Raw genomic sequence first — 24,608 nt, 5'->3', positions numbered from 1 at the left:
GATGAGTGCTCCCTGGCAGCAGCCCTGCTCCCTGCCTTCCCTGCTTCTGATCGTCTTTTCTTTGGGTTGGCTCAGGATGCCGTGAGGATGGAGAGAGTGGACGGATATCTCAAAAGTCAGCTCTAAAGTCGGAGTCAGAACAGGGGCTGCCGATGCTCTGTCTCCCAGTCTACCTGGAGTGATTCAACATAGAAATCAATAAAACAAATGCCACCATGGCTGAGTGAGACCTTTCATTTTTCTTCCCAGGTGTTGGAGAAGGCTTCTGGTGAAGGATTTGGCAAAACCGCCGGTGAGATTCTGCGCTGCCATCCTTTCCCAGGATGTGGCTTTGCAGCTCCTAATGGACCTCTTCCAGCCCCTTCTGCAGCCTCCCTTCCAGCTCAGTCCCCTGATGACCCTTAGTGTAGAAATATCCCTTTTCCCTTTCTTCCTCTAGGATGCTTGCTTGCTTGCTTTCATTTTTTCTTTGAGACAAGATCTTCCTCTGTCACCCAGGTTATAGTGCAGCGGCATGGTCATAGCTCACTGCAGCCTCAGACTCCTGGGCTCAAGCCATCCTCCCTCCTCAGCCTCCACAGTAGCTAGGACTATAGGTGTGCATCGCCATGCCTGGCTAATTGTTAAAATTTTTTGTGAGATGGAGTCTTGCTGTGTTGCCTAGGCTGGTCTTAAACTCCTTGCCTTAAGTGATCCTTCCACCTCAGCCTCCCAAAGTGCTGGGATTACAGGTGCAAGCCACCATACCCAGCCCTAGGATGCTTTCTTAAAGAATATCATCCGACTGACCCTTCCCGCCCAGATGAGAATCTAGAGACTGAGAAGTGGGAGGGTGCAGCTTCTTGGCCCATTTTATGCTTCCTTGGAGGGCAGGGCCAAGGCCTCTTGTGGGTTAGGGGAGCAATTCCTCTCTGGGTAGTTCTGGTGCCTCCAGGACTTAGTCTTCTGCTTTCTAGCTATTATACAGCTCGCTCCTAAAGCTCCTGTTGACCTGTGTGAGACAGAGAAACTGAGGGCAGCCTTCTTTGCAGTCCCGTTGGAAATGAGGTGAGCAAGGTATAGAAAGACCACCAGGGCAAATGGCGATTACAGACATCCTCTGTCCCCCAGAGAGTGGGGACAAGGATAGTACTGGGGTGGGGGATAGTTTTCGGGAACTCCTGTGTCAGACCCAGGCTGTAAGGCTGTGACCCACACTGACTTATAAAATCACCTTCCCAGCCGGGGACAGTGACTCATGCCTGTAATCCCAGCACTTTGGGAGGCCAAAGTGGGTGGATCACTTGAGGTCAGGAGTTCAAGACCAGCCTGGCCAACATGGCGAAACTCCATCTCTACTAAAAATACAAAAATTAGCCGGGCATGGTGGTGGGCATCTGTAGTCCCAGCTACTTGGGAGGCTGAGGCAGGAGAGTCGCTTGAACCCAGGAGGCAGAGGTTGCAGTGAGCCGAGATTGTGCCACTGCAGTCCAGCCTGAGCGACAGAGTGAGACTCCATCTCAAAATAAATAAATAAATAAAACAAAATGATAAAATCAGCTTCCACTTATGTACAGCAAAGGCCTGTGACCGTCCCCTGCCCTGGATGCCATGAGATCATCATGCCCACCATGTCCCCTGCTTTGCTTTAACAGCGGATACCGTTCTTAATGTCAAGAGTGCCAGAATACTCAGTTTGACTTGAAATGCTGTAGGGTGTCATTAGCCCCGTGTGGTTTAGGCAGGTAATTGAGTTAGTGGAGCAGCAGGGTGACATTTGGAATGTGTGTAGACGCAGGGGAGGAGCAGCTTTGGGATGGAAGGCATATCCTGCATGGTGGACAGTCCACACCTGCATCATTTAGAGGCTCGTGAATCACTTAGGAGGCCCCAAATCTACCCACTGAGGACTTTTGTCCACCTCTCTCGGAGTTTCTCAATGTGTTTTTGTTTCCCTCTGCTGCTTCCTTTTCTTGAACTCTTCAACTCCTACGCCCCCAGAATGGCCCTTCCTTTCCTCTGCCGTGGACTGGGATTACTTGGGAACTGGCTTTAGCTCCCACCCTAGAGGGGGTGGGCACAGCCCTTCTGCTTAGGGGACTCATCCCCCAGGCAGTTCAGCCTCCTGGAGGACAGGCGTTGGTCCAGTCGTTCCTTTCCTTGCTCCCCTTGCTCTTCCCGCAGAGGGTCCTTCCTGGTGCTGCTCCTGAGGGAATGCTTCCGAGACCTGAGTTGGCTGGCACTCATCCATAGCGTCCGTGGGGAGGCGGGGCTGCTGGTGACGAGTATCGTCCCGAAGACCCCGTTTTTCTGGGCCATGCACATCACTGAGGTATGGACTGGTTGTTGGCCCCCTCAGGCTCCTGTGCCTTCCTGCGTGGCCTCCCTAGGGTGGGGATGGCGACGGGGCCGGTCAGTGGTGGAGATGCAGGGTAACTACAGTCTGATCCTGGGTTAAGTCTCGTTCTCTCTCCCACCTCATACCTGATGGCCTTGGGACGGATTAGCGGTGCTAACATAACAGGTGACGTCTACAGAGGCAGATTTGTAATGCAGTGCAGGCAGTGGGGCCGTTGCGTTTTGCACCCCGCAGGCTCTGCACCAGAACATGCAGGCTCTGTTTAGCACCCTGGCTCAGGCGGAGGAGCAGCAGCCCTACCTGGAGGGCTCCACCGTTACGCGCGGGACTCGCTGTCTGGCAGAGTACCACCTGGGGGATTATGGACACGCCTGGAACAGGTGTGTGCCTGGGCAGGGGTAGAGTCTATGGGAGAGGTGTGCAGGGAAAATGCTCCCTTCTTGCATTCTCTTCCTTTGGGCTCTGGTTTTTTTTCCTGTGGCTTCTTCTCTCAAAATCATCTTTATCCTTATTTCCTCACTCAAGGATTGGGGAGAAACAGAGCAAACTCGCTCTTCCTCCCTCCTACCTCCACTTTCACATCCACTTTGTTGAGGACTGCTGTGCATGGCACTAGGCGGAATGATTGTCCTCTTTCTCTTTTCCTCTGCCAGGTGTTGGGTGCTGGACAGGGTGGACACCTGGGCTGTGGTCATGTTCATTGATTTTGGACAGTTGGCCACCATCCCTGTGCAGTCTCTGCGCAGCCTAGACAGCGACGACTTCTGGACCATCCCACCCCTGACTCAGCCATTCATGCTGGAGAAAGGTGAGACATCTTCTATCTTCCTCCCAAGGGTTTCAGGGACAGGAGAAGCCATGGTTGCTTCTGGGTCCTGAACAGGAAACAGCATAGTGGGTGGCCAAGGTGCTTCAGTCTCTCTTTCCACCCAACCCCAGTTTTCAGCATATGACCCCTGCAAAGCTGCCTCTCAAGTGTTGGTTTTCATGCCTGGGATCTGGAGCCCAAGATCCCAACAGGGACCTCAGATGCTGCCCAAAGGCTGAGTTCTCTGGAAGGGGAGAGAAGAGGGCAGATTTCCCACCCCTGCTTCCACCAGAGCTGCTCAGCTTTCATCTGTTTTACATACTTGGCGTGTTGCTTCAGATTTCACTGGAAAAAGATTCTGCCATAGAAGAAAACTAGCACTCGAATGCCAGTGCTAGACGCCAGAGCACAGCACTTAGCACTGCACTCTCCTAATGTGATTCATTTAGCTTCAGACACCTGTGGATTTCTCCATAGGTGGAAATGAAGAGGCCCCTTCTCAAGATCGAAGTTAGGTGAAATGTAAAAGGATGAAAGAATGTTTTAGGGGGCAGTCAGGAGAAGTGGAGGTGAAGAAGCATACATACACATACACAGGAAGTAAGATGGAAAAGTTTTATTTAAAAAATTTCTTTTTTTTTCAGAGGCAGGGTCTCACTCTGTTGCTCATGCTGGAGTGCAGTGGCATAATCATAACTCATTGCAGCCTCAAACTCCTGGGCTCAAGCAATCCTTCCACCTTGGCCTCTCAAAGTGCTGGGATGACAGGCATGAGCTGCCGCGCTTAGCTGAGATGGAAACGTTTTATAGACAAACTAAGTCTTTTTTTTTTTTTTTGAGATGGAGTCTCGTTCTGTCGCCCAGGCTGGAGTGCAGAGGCGCAATCTCGGCTCACTGCAACCTCCGCCTCCCAAGTTCACACAATTCTCCCGCCTCAGCCTCCCAATTACAGGCACGCACCACCACACCCGGCTAGTTTTTTTTTTTTGTTTTTTTTTTTTTTTTAGTGTAGAGGGGGTTTCACTATGTTGTCCAGACTGGTCTCGAACTCCTGACCTCGTGATCCGCCCACCTCGGCCTCCCAAAGTGCTGGGATTACAGCTGTGAGCCACCGTGCCCAGCCCTCAGACAAACTAAGTCTTGAGATGGAGTCTTGCTCTGTCGCCCAGGCTGGAGTGCAGTGGCGTGATCTCAGCTCACTGCAACTTCTGCCTCCCGGGATCAAGCGATTCTCCTGCCTCGGCCTCCTGGGTAGCTGAGATTACAGGCATGTGCTACTATGCCTGGCTAATTTTTATATTTTTAATAGCGACGGGGTTTCACTGTGTTGGTCAGGCTGGTCTGGAACTCCTGACCTCGTGATCTGCCCGCCTCGGCCTCCCAAAGTGTTGGGATTACAGGTGCGAGCCACCGCACCCGGCCAAAATATATATATATATATATATAATATATATAATGTAATTTATATATTACGTATATATTATATTTATTATGTAATATATATAATATATTATGTAACATATAATATATAATATGTAATATATATTATATATATATTTAAAGATGGAAAGGCATCTCCCAATTGTGCAGGGCCAAGGCTTCCTGGGAGGCTGGTGGGGCTTGTGCCCAGTGGGCAGGGAGCACCACCCAGAGGTTGTCTTGGGTCATTGCATGAAGAGGGTCCCTGCTGCCCAGGCTGGGAACAGCCAGGCATCAGGAGCTTCTTCAGGTGACCCAGGGAAGAGGAGCTTCCTGTTTCAAAGTGCAGCTCCCAGCCTGTCAGAAGGGCCAGAGTCCCCAACCCAGAGATAAGTCAGACAAGCGTCAGTTTTCCTCCCTTTATGGATGAGGAAAATACAGCTCAGAAAAGTGAAATGAACTCATACTTAATAGCAAGAAAATGGCATAGCTGGGGATGAAACCTAGGTCTGACTCTTAGTGATTCAGTGTCATACATACAAACAGTCCCAGAGTTTGGGGACTCTGGTGGGATGGTGGGAGTTGCGTGAGGGATGACATCCTGGGGAAAGGTGGGTTTTTGGTGAGCTCCCTGCCTGGTTCCAGCAGGTAAGAGTGCTTGCGTCTCACGGTGAAAACCTCTCTGGTTTTAACCTTCTTCTATCCAGCCGGAACTCTCAGAGCAGAGTTCAGTGAACGTGATTTTCTGTCCCCAGTAGAATTTCTCATTAAAAATCCCAGATCCCTGTAATTATTTTAACAAGTGCCTCCTCCCTTTATCTGCTGTTATTTTGCCCTCCCCCTATGCTACCTTTTCAGCATTTATCATCTCATTTGATCCTGGCAGCAGGGATTTAGCAGGAACTAGCAGAGACTTGCTGGTTGGAGCTGGTTGGCGGCCAGAGCACTTTCCCTGCAGCCCCCGCCTTTTGCTTCCCTCCTTTGCTCCTCCTGCCCAACCCCGTGCCACTGAGGTTTTGTTGTTGTGTCTTGTTTTGCAGACATTTTGAGTTCGTATGAGGTTGTCCATCGAATCCTCAAAGGGAAAATCACTGGTGCTTTGAACTCGGCGGTAACTGCTCCTGCATCTAACTTGGCTGTTGTCCCTCCACTCGTGCCCTTGGGGTGTCTGCAGCAGGCTGCTGCCTAGGCCTGGACACAGTATTTACCTGGCATTCTTTTAGATCAAACGAACTGGTTATCTGAGGGGTTGGGTGAACTGGCTGGGGTGGGCCTTCCTTCCCACCAAGGCTTTGTCTTTCTCTTCCAGTCGCACATCCTAAAGTTTGAAGAGTCTAAATAACGGGGCTTCCCTCAGCATGTTCCCTCTCCTGTTTGCCACGGATCCAGAGGCCACCTGCCCTGTCTTCTCGTACCCCTTTCACTCTTGAGGCCTGGGAGGTGAAAAAGACCAGACTGTGCCCAGGATTGATTCAATTTTGCTTTTACTCCCAGCTTCCCTCTCAAAAGAGAGTGAAGTCTCATTTGTCATGTGTCTTCAGTTCCCCAACTTGGCATGAACATTTGAACCAAACATAGGAAACTACCATTAGGTTGAAAGCCTGAGGCAGCTGGGATGGTCTTTCTTGTGTCTCTTCTTTGCACCCCAGAGCATGATGTAAGTGGTCCTAACAGATTCTGGATAATGGAGAAGCCCTCTGCTGGTTTTCCTGGCATTCCATGTAGAATAGGTAGAGAATATTTAACCAATGAGCAAATAAATGTTGGCATGTTTCATGAGTTTGGAGTGATTGATACTTCTTTCCAGCCACCCTTCCACTGCCCTGCCGTGCCCTCTAAAACTGCTGCAGTGAGATTAGAGCCTGCCAGTGTGGGCTCTGGGCCATGCAAACCCTGCCTGGGATATAGATACATGTTTGAAGTGTAGGGGAACAACCTAAGAGTTAGTTTCATTTCTCCTTGCCTTCTAAGTGGGAGAAGAAAATTGTTTCATGATGATATGGCCTTGTTTCTTTTTTATACTTTGTACTTTATTAGAACCCTAAACTTAAGGTCATAAAAGGGAGTGCTGGGTTTGGCAAGAAAAATGGAGGATTCTCTTAGAGTTAGTTGGTGTTATGCAACTCACAGGGGCAGGCACTTCCCTCTATGTCAAGTGAACAGGAACCCCACTGTTTCTTCAAATAATTTTATTAGAGCCAAACTATTTAAATAATTTTATTTGTTTCATCCTTTGGTAGATGAGAAAAATACATTACAAAATACATTATACAGAAGACAGCTCACAGTACACATTACTAAAAACACAATCTACATTCCAGCCAGGGCTGGTGGTAAGTTCAGAAGAAAGCCACAGAGGCCTTGAAAACCAGATTTCAGCTCTATGGAATGAATTTTCCCCTTATGTCCCGTCTTTATCTCAACCTCAGCATATGTTTTATTAGCACCCCTAATTAGGTGGGTGTGGGTAGAGTTAGAGCAGCATTGAGTGGGACTGGTGGACTCTCCATCCACCTAAAGCAGCAAACATTAAAAGTCCCTCAAAAGAAAAGGGGTAGGGGAGGGGAAAGAATGGCCAATGTGAAAATTGCTGTGTCTCAAAGCATTACAGAACTGCTCTAGCATCCTAGTTCCCAGGCAGTTGTCCCAAGTCTGGGTTTTCTGAGACTTGGGTCTTCACTTGGCCATCCTTGGCCTCTGTCATTTCACTCTTAATGAGAGCTGCTGGCCATCGTAGGTCCTAAGAGGCTGAGTCCCAGAGCAAGCTTACAGACAAAGAGATGCAGGCAGCACCCGCTAGATGCAAAGTCATGCCCAAACTTTTACAACAGCAAGTACATACAACACAGCACTGACAGTTCCATCTCAGTACAGACTCCCCACCTCATCTTCCCTCCCTGGCAGTTCCTGAGCCTGGGGTAAGGACACAGGTGTATAGAACAACCCCCCTTAAAATGCTAACCCTTTCTAGTAGGACCCACCTTGTGGGAGTGGCTTGAAAGAATCCATAATTTCCCAAGCCAAACAAATTCAGAGCTAGGTCTGTTCTTTTTGATAAAGCCAAATGAAGCAAGATAGAGGGAGGTGAGCAAAGCTTACCAATGATCACCATCCAGTGCTGGTTAGAAGCCACTTTCCAGGAGAGGAACCAATGAACAGCGAAGAGTTGCAGCCACACAGCTGAGATCAGAAAAGACCACATACACACTTGGAGACTGTGTCCCCATCCCCACTCAATTCATTCAAAAGGAATTCTACGAAGCAGCCTCTTGAGCCTCATTTTCTTTCTTTTTCTTAGAAATTTGAAAACATCTGTGACTAGAAAAGTAGTCCTAAGAATTAACACCATCGTTTCAGCCTACCACACTGTAGTTTGGCAGGCCAGGCTCTGCATTCCAAGGGGGCAAGTGCTGGTTGCTCCAGAGGCCTTGAGGAGAAATCTAGGGGCAGACCAGGTGTGTGCTTCAGCTCCAAGTTTCTCTTGCTTTAGCAGCAAAATGCGGCCTCTCATCTCTACCAAAGCAACAGTGGACTCGTACCCCTCCCCACCTCCCAAGTAGTTCAGGGGATGGGGTGGGATGTGCGAATAAAAATAAAGATGAGTCAAGACCAGCATCTTCAAATTAACAAACTGTAATTGTTTTCCCAAAGATACATTTTTTTCATACACATCCATCATACACTGTAACCAAAAAAAGCAGTGTACATGAAATAAGAGAAAATAAATTAAAAATCCATAGCATAGGTAAGGAGGCTCTAGTCTGGAGCACAGCTGAGTTTCCAGCAATATAAGGAGGCTCGAAAGTTTCTTTTATAAGAATGCCTGCTAGCAAGGGTTCCAGCAAGGTGGTTGGTTGGTCTGTAAGTCAGTCTTGAGTACTTGAAACAGTTCTGTGTTTGTTTTTTTTCCTTAGCGTTTAGAATAGCCATCATTGTCCTGCAATAGGCAGAGCTATCACGTCCAGGAAAAATGAGGGAGGGAACCACAGAGGCAGCGTGAGATCCAAATACAGCATTCAAAGGTAATTGGTCCAGTGGTGCCTGGGGAGGGAGGAAGGGTGATACTCCAGGGTTAGCCGTCTTCTTTTGGGGGTGTGTACCAGCCTGCAAAGAAATGGAATGGTCAGTGAGGTGAAGGTTCAGGCCCACCCTCCCTGTCCTGCCCCAATCCCTGAAGACGTCTCCAGTGGCAGAGATAAGAGGATATTGGGGAGGGCTATGCTGTGTGGGGAGAGGTGTATGGGAAGCTGAGAGCCTGCATACCTGGAGATGAGAAGGGGGAATGATGTGCCCAACCTGAGATGATGGGAGAGTTAGATGAGCTTTTTCAAAAGGTGGTCGAGAAGGGGGTAGCACCAAGTTTATCGGTGATATGATCATTTTGGTGTGTTTCTGGAAGAGGTTGTGAATGTTAGCCACCGCCAGTCCCTCCTGGGAGAACTGGGGCAGGTGCTGTGTTAATGGGTGGTTGAGTATCAGAAACCAAAAGAAGGGGTTCTTGCTCTGTGGCTGGAAGTGAAAACCTGGGTGTGGCAAGTGTCCGAATCTCCTGAGTCCTGGCTCCAGCCTCACCGTTTTTTTCGTGGATCTGCACCAAGGACTTGTAGGACTGCTGTGCTCTTGTCAGACTGTATTGAGACTGGGGAGAGGAAGCCACCAGATCAGGCCATGGCTAGCTGTGGCCTTACTGCCCCTCACCTTCTGCAGGCTGTCACCCAGAGACCCCAGAGTCCCAGCTCCCAGCACTGTGGTCTAGTAAAACACTAAGTACCCTCCACCTTCGAGGTCCCTTGGAGGCATAATCCCATAGTCTTCCTTTTCCAGACCCGAAACCTCCCAAAAGTCCTAGGGGTGCCCCTAGGGGCCAAGGCACAGTTGTTCCATTGTGGGCACCCTAGGCCCTCTCATCCAATGCCACCAGCCCGGGGGCCTTATGCTCATTCCTCTAAAGAAGGCAGCCTTGGCCTGCTAGTGGCCCCAAGTGTACTTGGCTCCACCCAGCCCCACCAGCCCCAGGACCAGGATCCTTACTTTGTTGGCTCCAAACTGCACTCGTGCTTTCCCCTTCACCAGTGTGGCACTGATCTGCATGATCACTGACTCTATGGAGTAGGCACTGCTCCAGCCCTGGGTGAAGGGAAGGACAAGGCAAGCAGGTCCAGACGGAGCTTCCAGAGAACCCTCATGCTTGTCCTCTGGGCAATCAGCTGTGTCTATAGGAGGGCCCTTGCCCTTTGCTCCCAGCACTGCCACCACCTGTCTGTCTAGGTCAGTGGGTGCAGACCCAGCCCAGCAGAATGAAAGGGCCACATCATGTCTATCACCCAGCCCGTAGGGGTGTGTGCTGTAAAGCTCAGACAATCCCCGCCCAGGCCGGCCTGGCCAAGGAGGAGAGACAGGCTCACCTGTTTGGTGAGAAGTTCCATGCAGATGGCCCCTCCGCCCAGAACATACCTGCATGAGAAAGGTTAGTCAGCTGTGCCTGACAAAATCTCCAAGTCTCTTCCCCGCCCTCTGCCAGAGGAGATGCCCTCTTCCGCATGCCAGCCACTCACCCTCCAGAGAGGACTGGAGACACAACCCTGACAAATGGTGGGTCAAAGGGAAAGTTATCCTGAGAGAGAGAGAGAGACGACAATCAGGGGAGGGAGGCCAGCATCCTCCACAGGACTGTCAGGCAGACTGGGCAGCCTAGGCCAGAGGGAGAGACTGGAAAAGAAAAGTCTTACTTTAAAGGAAAAGTTAAGTAGAATGAAGTCGGCTCCTTCTTTCTCTTTGAGGATCTGGAGATCGTTGTGCAAAGCGCTGTCCTGGTCAACTCTAAGAAGCAACAAGCCTGGGCTCAGATGCCTGGTTCCACCTCAGGAGCTTCATAAGGGCTCCCCTGCCCTGGCTGGCAGCAGACTACCAAACCACTGCCCATACCCGCTCCGGGACCCTGAATGAAAATGCTGGATGGGGCTGCCCTGGAGATCCCACCACAGTAGCCCCACTCACACTCCTCCTCAACTTCCTCTCCAATCCCAGAGTCCCCACTCACTTGAGGAGTTTGACATTCCAATCATACAGACTGTCATTCACGAGTTCGACTGCATAGTTTCCTGGAAGGAGGGAAAAAACAGGTGTTAGTAGGATGGTCCAGGTGGTGAGTGGTCTCTAATGCAGACCCCTTTCCCAGACTGAGAGAAAAAGATCAACAGCTCTAGGTTCACCACAGATGGACATGCAACCAAGCCACTGGCTTGAGGAGCTCCATTCTTGGCCTGAAAAGTTCATAAGCACTCCTGGACCCCAGAACCTCTTGGGCCCCTTGCCACCATACCCTTCTTTATGGGTGACTCTTGTGCAGGCCCCTCTCTGGGGCAAACTCACCGCCTTTGAAACTCTGTGATCGGTATATATCCCTGAGCTCCTTCATCAGCCGGTCAGTGGCCTGCACCGAGCCAGACACTGCACCCTGTGAGGGACGGATGACAGGAACATTCCTTGGTCGTGTGGTTTATAAACACACGTTAGACCTTAGGGGCAGTCTGGCAGCTTGCCCAGGATTTAAGAAAGGATTAGGCACAAAAAAGGAGTCTGCTCTCCATACTGAGATGCGACGGCCTACTACTTCCCAGCCATTTCCCACCAACCCCTTCACCAGCCTCTCTCTAGAAGGCACGTACATTTAAGTAATCTTGCCTCTGGTTCTTTTTAATTTTCTCTAGGATGGCCAAGTTTTCTTTTCCAATGCCATCATCTTCAGATTTCTTGCCCTCAGCCGGCTCTTCCTCTTTCATTTCATAGTGATCTAAGTCTTCTGTGTCCTGGAGGAGGTGTGGGGTGGGAGTGAAAAGAAAAGGAAAAAAACCGACACAGGTTAGAGAATGACCATCACCTTCCCAGTCCCATATGGCGAAGAGCCAAAAGTTAAAGTGAAGCAGTCCATCTAGCAGTCTTATAAACGCAACGTGCTTTCCATTTTTAGAACAATTTCCAGCCCCATTCCCTCCACAGTCTAAATCTTCAGCTCTCAAGCTACAGCAAGGACTTCGGAAACGAGCAGAGCTGCAGCTGAGATCGAGGCAGGGACTTAGCCCTCTTGTTTCCTGGACTGACCCTGCTCCAACTGTTCCTAAAACTCCCTTGGCAGCAGAAACTCTTCCCTAATTCCTAGCAGAAATGACTTGGGCCTGACCCTGTGACTCAAAGCTCATGTTTCACCAGGTGACTATTGCACCCGGGAGTTCTCAGGGCCCCAAGCCTAAAGGAGAAACCTGAATCATTACATCTCCTCTCCTCGCTACAAATGCAGGGCATGAATCAGGTATGCAGAGGCACGCACTGCCAGATGAAAATGAGAAAGGATGTCCAGAGAGATATATGGAAGAGGTCAAGAACAGAATTAGCCCCTTATTCATCCTGCTCTAAGTGAGCAAGCAACTAGCTCACTGAGCATAGGGAAGGAGGAGAACCTATGTAGGGTTCAGCCCCTCAGCCAGATGTTGGGGGTGTGGCCCAGAGGGCTGTCCACTATCTGGGAGGAGTAAATTTCATGTCGTCAGCCCTTTGCCAGTCTCAAGAACCTTACAGGGTTATAGAACCTGGGATATTAGTCTAATGCTAGGAAATAAAAGTAATCAGTGATCTCCCCATATCTGGCAGGACATACCTAATTACCACACCAGCAGGTAATGTCTACTGAGTGTTTATTACATGCCAGGTTCTGTCCTAGGTGCCGCAGATACTAGCTCATTTCATTCTTACCACCACCACTCATTATTCTATCATTATCCATTTTATAGATGCGGAAGCTGAGTCTAGTGAGATCAATTATCATGCCCAAAGTCACAGCTCTTAGCAGAGCTAAGATTCAGTCAAGTTCTGTCTAGCTCTAAAGCTCAAATTCCTAACCATGATTTTATATTCTGTATGTTTTTAGAGAATATATCAGATAGATTGTTCAGCATTTATCATGTATCATCTGAAGCATTTTATATATAACACCTCATTTAATCTCAAGACAACCATATGCAGTAGGTATTATAATCCTACTTTATAGATAAGAAAACTGTAGCTTAGTGAGATTACATAAAATTCCTCAATTAGGATAGCTAGGATGCAAACACAGGTTTGTTGGACTCCAAAGCCATTTGAAATTAACTTACCCAGTATTTGGTTTGAACTGTGCTGCACCTGTCTTCAGTGGTTGGATATGGGTGCCCTGTCTCCTCTACTACACTGGCTATTCCTCCAGGTCAGTAAATCTGTCTTTATTCCTTTGATATTTTTCTCTCTCCAGTTCTAGACTGGAGTTCTGGATATGGGTACCAATGTTGCTGACTGCAAGAGCTTCCAGCCAATGCCACCTCAGGGGGCAAGCCTACCTCAGGCATCTCCTCATCTTCATCTTCTGAAGACACGTCTTCCTGTGTGCACTGCAGCAAGGAGGGGAAAGATGGAGATCAGAGCCCCAGTGGCTTGCTAGAATGCAGCCTCCAACCTACTCCCCTGAGCCCCCAGGTCTGGAAGTTGTGCGCCTGCCTGTAATGCTGCCAGTCTCTCCACCAGCCAGATCTGAGTGGAAGCAACAGCCCAGGGAATGGCTTTGCTACCAGCCCATTATTTTTCACCTATGACTGCCAAAGAATAAAAGAAAAGCAAAATGGCTGTCTCTGTCACCCACCTCCTAAATCCTAGTTTAATTTTCCTAAGAGCCCCTCCTTTACTTGATCTTCTTTAGACTGATATTGCATTCTTGGTTCTCACCAAGGGGCCTGGGTCCCCAGTGGCCACCAACTGTTATTGCTAAGATAATGGTAAAAATTCCCCCGCTCCCTTTCAACATTTGGGATGCTGCCCATGAGAATGAATTTTGATATCAGAGATGAAGCTACCAGTGCCCCATTTAGCAAAAGAAGATTCCCATCTGGAGAAGAACGAGGGTGAGAGTCATAAGACGTGTATGTTTTTGGAAGCCGGTGGGGATGGAGAGAAACTACTGATTTGTCTCAATTATTTACTGAGTACCCTGTGGGGCAACTCTGCACAACAGGGCCCGAGGCTCCTCAGCTGCTCACCTGCTCTGCTGGCAAGGGTTGATCCAACATCTCCACATCTGGATGCTGAGGGAGGTTATAGAGTTTACACAGGTCGGAGATGATCCTCTTCAGATGCTGCAATAGCTACAGGTAGGGGAGCACAGAGACATCAATTCCTTCCCCATTCCAATCTGGATAAGTGCATGGATGAGCTCTTAGTTCGGGCCCCACACCAATAACTAGTTCTCTAAGCCTTATGGGCCATGTGGCTGTGGGAATGAGTCTCCTGATGGACCAATCCCAGGGCCGATGCAGGGTCTCCCTCTGGCTTCAGTAAGCAACTCCCCCGAGAGGTCATCCCCTAAATGTTTAGCTGTGTACCGTCCACTTTTCAGGATCCCTTTCACAGGATGCCTTTGTGGCATGGGCCTCATAAGAACAAAATGTACCCCTACCCTGTGGCCCCCTCACCAGAGTATTCCCTTTCTTTATGTCCACCAGCCTCTCCAAGACAGCAGCCAAGTTAGGGTCATCAGACTCCACCGACCAGATGGGGGGCACAGCAGGGTATGACTCCTGAAGGGAAAAGAGCAATAAGAGCAATCAAAATGGGTGACTCTGGGAAAAGCCAGATTTTGCCTGTCCTCTTCCCCCCAAGACTTCTAGCCCCTTTGCTTCCCACCCCCACCCCCTACACACACATAAAAGCCCAACTTAGGTCAGCATCTAACCAAGCAGCTTCACAACAAATTCTAAACTGGAAGAAAAACAGTCCCTGGGAAGACCCTTTCCGAGAAGCAGACTGAAACCTTTTCTTTCTTTCCTCGAGAGTACAAACCAGGAAACCTAGCACAGCCAAACTTGGCTAACAGCGAAGGGGGACTCCTCATCTCCTGCACTGCCTATACAAGTTCTAGACTTCAAGTTCTCCCTGGACCCAGAACAGTCCTCCAAGCTTGCTTTTCAAACTCCAGAATCGGCTGAGGAAGGGATCACCTCATCACAATGACACTGAAGTGAAAAAAGCAGAGTTCAGTAGGGAAGAAGTATAAAAACTAGACTGTATCTCCAGAACCCAAGAGTAAAAGGGTACTGGCAAGAATCTACCCACACCACTTCCAGAAGAGCCCCTCAAAAACCAATTCTCCCCACCTCTCCCTTGGGAACCTGCCACCTTCTCAGTCCAGGCGTGGGCTGTAGGGCTCCACATGGCAGGCTGGGAGAAAGAAGCCTACGCTACTGACATTCCCAGCATTCCTGAGCCACGGTGCCAAATGCAGCCTGACCAGACTCCCTCTCTGCCCAAACCAAGGGGGCTAGTTTAGGCCAAGTCTCCTTTATAGCCATGGGGAGTCTGGCTGAGGACCCCCTAAATTTAACTTCCTGCCAGGGACAAACACAGTAAATGGCCTCTGGCAACAGAAAGAGCAGCTGGATAGGGGCAAACCTACCCTTAAGGAATTAGAAGCTTAATTCAGGAACAAAATTAACTCGAGGTTCCCACACAAGCCAGGGAAACCTTATCCACCTCTACTGGGTATCTTAGCATTGCCATGACTCTAATCCTCAATGCTGGAGGAAAAATAATTATCAAAGATGCCCAAGTCTTAACTAAGCCACTCCTAGTCCTTCAATTTTAACTTTCTAGCAGGAAAAAAGAAAGGAAATGAAAGAGAAATGGGACATATGAGTTTTGGTGGGGCACCAATCAATCCAAACTGAGGCTTTACCTCACCAAATCTTAACTTGGTTTGATTGAGAAAACGGACAGAAAACACCAGTAAGTTGAATTCAGGCCCCCAAGTAGCAGAGAATTCACAACTCTGCCTTTCCCCAGGCTACTCCGATTAGGTCTGCCTGCCTGGATAAAGTACTGTCTGCTACCATTTCAGCTACTGCTCCGGTAGAGAGAATACCATCACAGCAGGTAACATCAACCAATATAAGTGCTATAGCATGCAGTACCAGACATTCCCAAATTAGCAGAAGCCAATTCTCTGTTCAAGGGATGTCTGAGGGTAGACCAGGCAGGAGACATGTAAGGTGTATGCCTAGGATGGAATGACGCTCACAGGGGAGAAATGCAACTGTTACTGCTTAGAATAAATGGGGGTAGCCCTCGCACATCACATCACTATCATTACCAGGAAAAGCAACAACCCAGGGCAAATGGACAAATCCATAGGGAACAGGGAGGGGAGTGGCAGAACTGCTACCAGCTGAGGCAAAAAGAGGAGAGTTAGAGGTTACACCAGAAAAAGAATCCAAAGGAGAGAAGGAAGAGGAGTCAATGAATTGCAAACTATCACTTGGTGAAGTTGAGAGAGCAAGAGGGTCTGCATGAGGGATGCCTAGGCGGGGATCCCACAGGTGGCAACCTCCTAAGTCAGAGGTACTACTGAGAAGGGGACATCGCTGAAATGTGCAGTGAGTTTCAGGCCAGGTCTTTGCAGTTAGGGTCAGTGCCGAGGCCTAAAACCTTGAAATAAGAGTAAGGGGAAGAAAGACGCATTCCTAGGTGGCAAGGTAAAGTTGTGGAGGAGTAGCCAAAAAGAGCCAAAATCATGAACCTTGGGATGTGGGTGGGTTCGTGGAAACGGGTAGTCTAGGCGCCATATGTCGGGGTGTCCCTTGCTATTGGGGTCAATGGTAGAGATTCTGGGTGCACTGCATAACCTCAACCAGCAGAAACAAATGTAACCTGGAGAGAAAGAACTGAGCCCTGAGAGGGGCTTCGGCCTCCCAGGTCCTTCGAGAGCAAAAAGCTGGATGGAGTGATCCTGGGTCCCTGACAAGGGGCCCCCACAGAGGCGCACGCGAGGGGGTCCTCACCGTGATGTTGCAGTGGATGCGGACAGGATCCCCAGGCACCGACCCCCGTGGGGGGAGATGCGGTCCGGGCGCGGCCCCCGCCCCGGCCCCTCCGGCCCCAGCCAGCAGGAACTCGCAGCTCAGCTCGTCCAGGCAGGCGCTGGCAATGCGGAAGCGCTCGTGGCCGCGGTGGAAGATGGACTCGAGCAGCTTCAGCTCTCGCCTCAGGCAGGGCCCCGGCCCCGGGCCCCCCCCTGGGCCGCCCCCGGCCCCCGGCGCCGCCCCCTGGCCCCCCAGCTGCTGCCCCGGCCCCGGCTGCTGCTGCCCCTGCGGCTGCGGCTGCTGCATCCTCCGCTCCGCTCCGCTCCGGGGCCGGCGGGCCGGGAGCCTCCGGCCTGCGCTCCGGGCTCCGCCGCCGCCGCCGCCGCCGCCGCCGCGGTCCGCACTTCCTGATCCCCCCTTCGCCAAGATGGCGCCGCCGCCACCTCCGGGACAGGCCCCCCCCTCCGCTCGCTGGCCCCCCCAGCCGCCGGAAGCCGCGCGCCCCTCCTCCTCCTCCTAGGCGGCCCCGCCTCCGTCCCCCTCACGTGACTTCCCTGCTCTGGCCTCCTCCACGTGATCTCTCCGTCTTTCCCGCCCCCCTGTTCTCGCCTGCCACCCTCCACATGTGACCCGGGGCCTGGGGCTTGCCTCTGTGGGCGCCTCAGTGCGTGTTTGCGTACGTCGTGCGTGCTTGCGCGCGACGCCCCTTCGCCTGCGCTCCCCTCTCACGTGACTCGGTGCCGCGTGCTCCCAGGGGCTACCCGCGCAGGACGCTGTTTCCTGCCGCGGGCGCCGCTTCCCCCGCCCCCGAGCCGTGGCGAGCGTGCCCGGCACTCCATGGACAGAGAAGAAAGAAGTGCTGTCTTCCCCGTGCAGTCTTTATCCTGCTCCCACATGCTGGTCTTCGGCGCAGGATCCTGGAGCCTCTGCTCCCCGTGGGGGTGGGCATGCTGTGTCTTCACACTCGGGTGGGTGGTCGGGGTAGGAGCCGGGAACCGGAATGGAAGAGGCGTGGATTCTCCTCCCAGCCCTGGCTCTGATGGCGTTTTGTGACCTTGGGTTAACCACTTTCCCGCCGAGTCTCAGTTTCCTCATCTGTACAATGGCTCTCATGAGAATGATGCCTGTTTTTCCTATTGCCAGGGAGGGATTCGATGCGAGGACACCATAAAATGAGGAATGATAATAGATCACTGCTGTGTTATGTACAAGTGTTAGTTAATATCAGGCCTTTCGCGCTTTTCAGACCCCATGGGTCTGGACGAGGTTGGGGGAAGGACAGCATGGGCTTCCTCCACGGAGTCATGGAAGGAGTGCTGACTCGGGTGGTTCCCATTCCCTTTCCTAGGCCTAAATGGCTAACACCTTGTCGCAGTGGTCTTGGCAGCTGCCAGGAGTAGGTAGTGCCTCCGGACCCTCGCTAGGTGGCACTATGACAAAGGACAAAGCTGGTTGAAGCTACAGAAATCCCGAGCTGGCGTTCGTTTTGCCGAGGGCAGGTGTTATTAGCCTGTGGTAAGGCCTAGTCAATTCTGCTGGGCCAACTCAGCCCTTAAACCACTGGTCAGATTGCCCCCTTTCTCTCCCACTTGTACTAAAATGAGCTAGCCTTTGCTGGAAGACTATTCAATTGCCTCTGCAGAGGCCTCCTTTGGTCAAGTTGGGGTATGGGTATTTAAAGACGATTATAGTCTGTTCCTGGTCTTCCTGGGGCCATTTATCTGGTTTAGGCAGCCTGAACAGTTTGCTACATGTTGACTTTGTGTCTGTGTGTGCAAGCTGATAGCATAAAAGGCTGTGGTGGGAATTCCTGTTAATTATTTCCTGAGCGAAGGTGTTTTGCAAATATATATATATATATATATATATATTTTTTTATTTATTTATTTTAAGACAGGGTCTTGCTCTCTCGCCCTGGAGTGCAGGGGCACAATCTCAGCTCACTGCAGCCTCGGGAGACCTCAAGCTATCCTCCCACCTCAGCCTCCCAAGTAGCTGGGATTACAGGCGCATGCTACCACAGCTGGGTAATTTTCGTATTTTTTTTGTAGAAAGTGGTCTTGGTATGTTGCCCAGACAGGTCTCAAACTCCTGGGCTCAAGTGATCTGCCCATCTCGGCCTCCCAAGGTGCTGGGATTACAGGTGTGAGCCACTGTGCCCAGGTGCAAATATTTTTAAATCTCCCAACAACATTGCAAGGTAAGTATTTTTACCCCTGTTTACAACTGGGGAAAAGGAGTGACTCTGTAAGGATATACAGTCTGTAAACAGAGTTCCTAGGCCTGTCTCCAAAGTCCATGCCCTTGTACCCTACTCTGCCTTTTTTAGTGTGTTGAACCCCAGCTCTGCCAACTACTAATGATGTGACTGTGGGGAAATTACTTAGCTTGTTTGTGCCTTAGTTTTCACACCTGTAAAATGGAGATCATAATAGTACTTACTTGTTAGGAGGATTATGTAAGAACACACGTAAAGTGCATAAAATAGTGCCCATGGTAAGAACTCAAACATTTTTTTAAAAATTGGGGCTCAGCAAGGCTTGTGTCTAGTGAAAGGAGAGAAGGGTAGGAGATGAGTCCAGTGAAGAAAGCAGGGGCTAGATTATGGAGACCACAGTACATTGTTTGGGTTTTATTCAAAGCACAGTGGGAAACTCCTGGAGGATTTTAAGCAGGGAGTGGCATGAGCTGATTAAAAAATTTAAAAGATCGGCCGGGCGCGGTGACTCAACGCTTGTAATCCCAGCACTTTGGGAGGCCGAGGCGGGCGGATCACAAGGTCAGCAGATTGAGACCATTCTCACTAACGGTGAAACCCCGTCTCTACTAAACAAAATATAAAAAATTAGCCGGGCGTCGTGGCAGGCGCCTGGAGTCCCAGCTACTCGGGAGGCTGAGGCAGGAGAATGGCGTGAACCCGGGAGGCGGAGCTTGCAGTGAGCTGAGATCGCACCACTGCACTCCAGCCTGGGCGACAGAGCGAGACTCCGTCTCAAAAACAAAAACAAATTTAAAAGATCACTCTGGCTGTTCTGTGGAAAATGGATTGTAGGGATTTTTTTTTCCTCCAAAAAATCATTCATTACGGGTGCCCATATTTGGAGTAGAGTGAGCAACCTTCTCCTTTGACTTGCTCCCTGAGCATAGAATTCTGTCATTGACTCAACAAATAATGTCCTGAGCACTTAGTCTTTGCAGGAATTGTAGAGGGCACTGGGGATGCAGAGATAAAGAAGATAATGGCCCCTGTGAGAACATGATTTGTGGTACAGAGGAGAGGCTTCTTACCAGACAGTTCCTACTCATTAGTTTTGTTGTATTCTTGCTCCAGCCCTTAGGAGCACACAGTGATGGATGAAGTGGAGCCAAATCTCACCAACAGTAATACAATACGATGAACACAATAATAGGGATCAAGAAGGGGAAGGGCCTTGAAGGGTGATATTATTAATAGGATTAACTCCAAAAAAAAATGTGAAAGTAAGAGTTTCTTAGGTGGAATGGGAGAACATTCTGAAAGAACTGGGCCCTAAAGTAGAAGGAGGTTGGGAAGAAAGGTCTAAAACAAAGAAAGAATGACTTAAGAAGGGGGCTGGTGCAGTGGCTCACGCCTGTAATCCCAGCACTGTGGGAGGCGGCCAAGGCAGGCAGATAACATGAGGTCAGGAGTTTGAGACCAGCCTGGCCAACATGGTGAAACCCTGTATCTACTAAAAATACAAAAATTAGCCGGGCGTGGTGGCAGGCGCCTATAGTCTCAGCTACTCAGGAGCCTGAGGCTCGAAAAATGCTTGAACCCAGGAGGCGGAAGTTGCAGCGAGCCAAGATGGTGCCACTGCAGTCCAGCCTGGGTGACAGTGAGACTCTGACTCAAATAAAAGGAAGGGAAAGAGACAAGGAGGGAGCTCAGCATAGGCAAGAGTTGTAGAGGTGTTGGTCGTTGGGGCTATCGCCTGAGATCCCAGGGTAACCCTGATAGCCTGGTAGTATCAATGCTTCTGAAAGTCAGTTTAGCAATTAATATTCAAAACACATTAAAACTTTAACCCAGCAATTACACTTGGAAAGAAAAGGTACGTGCACAAATTTGCCTAAAAGGGAAAACTGTAGCTGTGAAAAGTAGTTATCAAAAATACTTATTGGTATGGAGAGTTGAGAAATAGTAAATGAAAAAAGATTAGACTGAAGTGAGCTGAAGATTTAAAAAAGAAAGGTGGTTACAAAGCTATGTTACAGTGTGCTCCATTAAAAAAAATATGCGATTTAGTTATGTACCCAACAGAAATGCATATACAGTCATGTGTCAGTTAATGGTGTGATACATTCTGAGAAATGTGTCTCAGTGGTTTTTCTGTTGTGTGAACATCATAGTGTACTTACACAAACCTAGATGGTGTAGCCTACTACACACATAGCCTATAGGGTCTAGACTATGGCTCCTAGGCTACAAACCTGTACTGCATGTTATACTGTACTGAATACAGTCGCTGCATTCCCCGTGCTCACTAGAATTCCTGCAATTACTGTAGGCAGTTGAAACACAATAATATGTATTCATGTATCTATCTAAACACAGGAAAGGTACAGCAAAAATACAGTGTTATAATTTTATGGGGGCCACCTTTGTATATTGCAATCTGTTGTTGACTGAGAAGTCATTACATGGTACATGACTGTATTTGTATACCAAAAGTATGAACAAGAGTGTTCACAGCAGTATTATTTTTTAATAGTCCAAATAGGAAACAACCAAAATATCCATCAATAGTGAAATGGATAAATGATAGTGTATTCATACAATGGAATAGTCCACAGCAATGAAGATGAATGAACTACAACTATATTCAGCAGTGTTCACGATTCTCACTAACATGTTTTTTAAAAAAACAGACACAGGCCAGGCACGGTAGCTCACACATGTAATCCCAGCACTTTGGAAGGCCGAGGCAGGTGGATCACCTGAGGTCAGGAGTTCAAGACCAGCCTGACCAACATGGTGAAACCCCATCTCTACTAAAAATGCAAAAAAATTAGCCGGGTGTGGTGGCACATGCCTGTAATCCCAGCTACTCAGGAGGCTGAGGCAGGAGAATTGCTTGAACCCGGGAGGCGGAGGTTGCAGTGAACCAAGATCATGCCATTGCACTCCAGCCTGGGCAACAAGAGCAAAACTCTCATCTCAAAACAAACAAACAAACAAACAAAAAAACCAGACACACACGGAAGATGATGATTCCATTTTTCCATTTATAAAAAGTTCCACAGGCAAAGTCGATCTATGCTATTAGAAGACAGGACAGTAGTTATTTATTTTACCTTCAGTCATTTTTTTAAAATTGTGGTAAAATTACACATAAAATCTGCCACTTTAACTAATTTAAAGTGTATGACTCAGTGGCATTCAGTGCATTCACAAGTTGTATAACCATTACTACTGTCTAGTTCCAGGTAAGTAGTCACCATCCCCCATTCCTCCCTCCTCCCAAGGTGTTTTTTTTTTTTGAGATGGAGTCTTGCTCTGTCGCCCAGGCTAGAGTGTGCAGTGGTGCGATCTCGGCTCACTGCAAGCTCCACCTCCCGGGTTCACGCCATTCTCCTGCCTCAGCCTCCCGAGTAGCTGAAACTACAGGTCCCCGCCACGATGCCCGGCTAATTTTTTTTTGTATTTTTAGTAGAGACGGGGTTTCACTGTGTTAGGATGGTCTCGATCTCCTGACCTTGTGATCCACCCGCCTCAGCCTCCCAAAGTGCTGGGATTACAGGTGTGAGCCATCACGCCTGGCCCCAAGGTGTTACTTTTGAAGAAGAGAGAGTAACTGCTGGAAGGGTCATCATGGGGACTTCTGGATATTAGTTATGTGTGTTTCTTTAACAAAAAAAATCTAAATGGCGGCTATATGGCTGTGTTTATGTTGTGAAAATCTAGCTATACACTTGTATATACTTTGCTGTATGAATGTTATATCTGAGTATATATAGATAAATTTGGAGGGGTGTGTGTGTGTGTGAAATATATTATTGCTAACACTGATTTTTTTCCTGGGAGGTAGGAGTATGAATCCATTTTGTACTTACTATGTTTTGCTGACTTGTTTTCCAATTGGTATTCATGACGAATACATGTATTACTTTTGTAATAAAAATTTTAAAATTTAAAACATCTTTTTTTTTTTTTTTTTTGAGATGGCGTCTCATTCTGTGGCCCAGGCTGGGAGTGCAGTGGTGCAATCTCGGCTCACTGCAACCTCTGCCTCCCAGGTTCAAGCAATTCTTCCTGCCTCAGTCTCCTGAGTAGCTGGGATTACAGGCATGCGCCACCACACCAGGCTAATTTTTGTATTTTTCAGTAGAGACCGGGTTTCACCATGTTGGCCAGGCTGGTCTTGAATTCCTGATCTCAGGTGATCTGCCTTGGCTTCCCTAAGTGCCAGGATTACAGGTGCGAGCCACCACACTCAGCCTAAAACGCCTTAAATAAAGGACAATAACATTGATTTTAAGCCTTTCCCCCCCACCTTTTTTTTTTTTTTTTTTTGAGACAGGGTCTGGCTCTGTTGCCCAGGCTGGAGTTCAGTGACACAGTCTCGGCTCACTGCAACCACCTCCACGGCTCACGATATCCTCCCTCCTCCGCCTCCCAAGTAGCTGGGAGGTGTTGCCCAGGCTGGGAGCACGTGCCACCACACCTGGCTAATATTTTTAAATTTTTTGTAGAAACAGGGTTTCACCATGTTGCCCAGGCTGATCTTGAACTCTTGAGCTCAGTCCATCCACCTGCCCCAGCCTCCCAAAGTGCTTGGATTACGGACGTGAGCCACCGCTTTCCACCAATTTTAAGCCTTTCAAGAGAAAACATTCCTTATCATCAGAGGCAATGGGAGTGTCTCACCAAAACTTTGCCCAATTACTCTTTAGCCTCAGTATTGATACTTCTGCATCTGTTCATCACCCTCTGTGGTTCTGGACCTGTCCACTCTTCCTGGCTGCCTTTCTTCTTGGTGGGTATGGAAGGAGTATGTGTGGGAGAGATGAGGAAGGAGGTGTTCCCGCCCTGCTTGGACACTGGGTGGTTGTGCTCAGAAGACTCACTCCTTGCCAGGCTGGAAGTAAACTTGAAGCAAAAGCTGGGGGATTTGAGAAGAGAAGGTAGACTGGCCTGGAAGTTGCATCAGGAGAAGCCAGAGGCTTTAAGCAAGCAAATGACCCCCTAGTTTCTCATCCCATAAACAAGCAACCATTACAGAAAGAGATTTTTGTTAAGAGAAGACTTTCACAGCCTTCCTCAATCATTCTGCATCCACCAAAACTCCCTGTATTTCTTAGGAGTTTGGAATACCTTTAAGTCATCCTTGTCTTAATGACTTTCTCACCTTTCAAATCTCAATTTTCATCTTCATCCCTTCTAGGTTCTTAGACACTATTAACCTCTTCTTCCTCTGTGCTTCCATCCATAGCACTTCCTTTATATGTCTGTTAGAACAGCCATCACATTCTATAATAATTTGCTGCCAAACTGTGATCTCCTTAATAGCTGGGACTAAGTCTTTTTGATCACTGCATCTTCAACACATATGGTCCACAACACACATGCAGTTTCCTGGCAAACCACATATACCTAACAAATGTTGATCTAAATTGTTGAAGGAAGATCTTCCCACCCTCTATCTTTTCCTTAAGTAGAGGGACTACACACATTCCTTCTCTTTTCCTTAAGGCTTTTCTTCACTCCTTTTCTTTGTTACAAGGTTTCTTTAATTCTTAAGAGATTATTGTGCGCTTACACATGCGCATGCCCCGGAACAAGTGGTGCAGATTTACGTCCATTTCCATGTGCATCATGGGGTCTGTAGTCCTTCTACTTCTCCAGTCCTCTTCTAGAACTTTTCTGCTTCTTCCCTTAATTCCACGACCTGGGGACATGGTCAATAAGTTGCTTTTAGCTGGGCTTTTATTTATTTATTTGTTTAGTTTTTGAAATGGGGTCTTGCTTCATTGCCCAGGCTGGAGTGCAGTTGCACCATCATGCCCCAAACTGCAGCCCCGACCTCCCTGGCTTAAGTGATCCTCCCACCTCAGCCTCTCGAGTAGCTGGGACTATAGGCACACACCATCATGCCCGACTAATTTTTAAAGTTTTTGTACACACGTGATCTCATTATGTTGCCCA

General features: G+C 49.0%; 2 protein-coding genes across 5 annotated transcripts in view; one reads left to right on the top strand and one right to left on the bottom strand.

Annotated features, from left to right (window-relative positions):
• TDRD10 (tudor domain containing 10) overlaps window positions 1-6,345 on the top strand; it is a 45,621-nt gene extending 39,276 nt beyond the window's left edge. For 2 of the 4 annotated variants that reach the window (XM_055101172.2, XM_055101165.2), the window contains 6 exons: window positions 250-292; window positions 957-1,047; window positions 2,164-2,311; window positions 2,573-2,718; window positions 2,992-3,146; window positions 5,606-6,344. In XM_055101172.2, coding sequence (XP_054957147.2) covers window positions 250-292; window positions 957-1,047; window positions 2,164-2,311; window positions 2,573-2,718; window positions 2,992-3,146; window positions 5,606-5,754 — 732 coding nt within the window. In that variant the 3' untranslated portion in view covers window positions 5,755-6,344. Of the gene's footprint in view, window positions 1-249; window positions 293-956; window positions 1,048-2,163; window positions 2,312-2,572; window positions 2,719-2,991; window positions 3,147-5,605 lie in introns of all 4 variants that reach the window. The other 2 variants (XM_055101169.2, XM_034936453.3) reach the window with 2 other exon arrangements.
• A 1,837-nt stretch (window positions 6,346-8,182) lies between these two features.
• On the bottom strand, window positions 8,183-16,875 carry UBE2Q1 (ubiquitin conjugating enzyme E2 Q1). Its single transcript, XM_024925528.4, has 13 exons — window positions 16,421-16,875; window positions 14,060-14,164; window positions 13,628-13,732; window positions 12,935-12,985; window positions 11,234-11,374; window positions 10,938-11,022; window positions 10,606-10,666; window positions 10,295-10,385; window positions 10,121-10,179; window positions 9,971-10,019; window positions 9,597-9,692; window positions 9,138-9,204; window positions 8,183-8,669 (listed from the first exon to the last, which is right to left on the bottom strand). The coding sequence occupies exons 1-13, from the start codon at window positions 16,745-16,747 to the stop codon at window positions 8,638-8,640; spliced, it is 1,269 nt and encodes a 422-aa protein (XP_024781296.2). The 5' UTR covers window positions 16,748-16,875; the 3' UTR covers window positions 8,183-8,637.
• Window positions 16,876-24,608: the final 7,733 nt, after the last annotated feature.

Source organism: Pan paniscus, chromosome 1 (genome assembly GCF_029289425.2).
Source record: "Pan paniscus chromosome 1, NHGRI_mPanPan1-v2.0_pri, whole genome shotgun sequence".
Lineage (NCBI taxonomy): Eukaryota > Metazoa > Chordata > Mammalia > Primates > Hominidae > Pan > Pan paniscus.
Note: the sequence above shows the minus strand (reverse complement) of the source record. Positions and strands in the feature narration are given on the sequence as shown.

Bases quoted from the DNA above. Each gene is read 5' to 3' on its own strand.
- UBE2Q1 (XM_024925528.4), bottom strand. From the start codon at position 16,747: ATGCAGCAGCCGCAGCCGCAGGGGCAGCAGCAGCCGGGGCCGGGGCAG. The intron at 11,023-11,233 runs GTACGTGCCTTC...CGTCCCTCACAG, and splicing joins AGAGGCAAGATTACTTAAAT to GGTGCAGTGTCTGGCTCGGT. The intron at 8,670-9,137 runs GTGAGGCTGGAG...ATTTCTTTGCAG, and splicing joins GCAGATCCACGAAAAAAACG to GCTGGTACACACCCCCAAAA.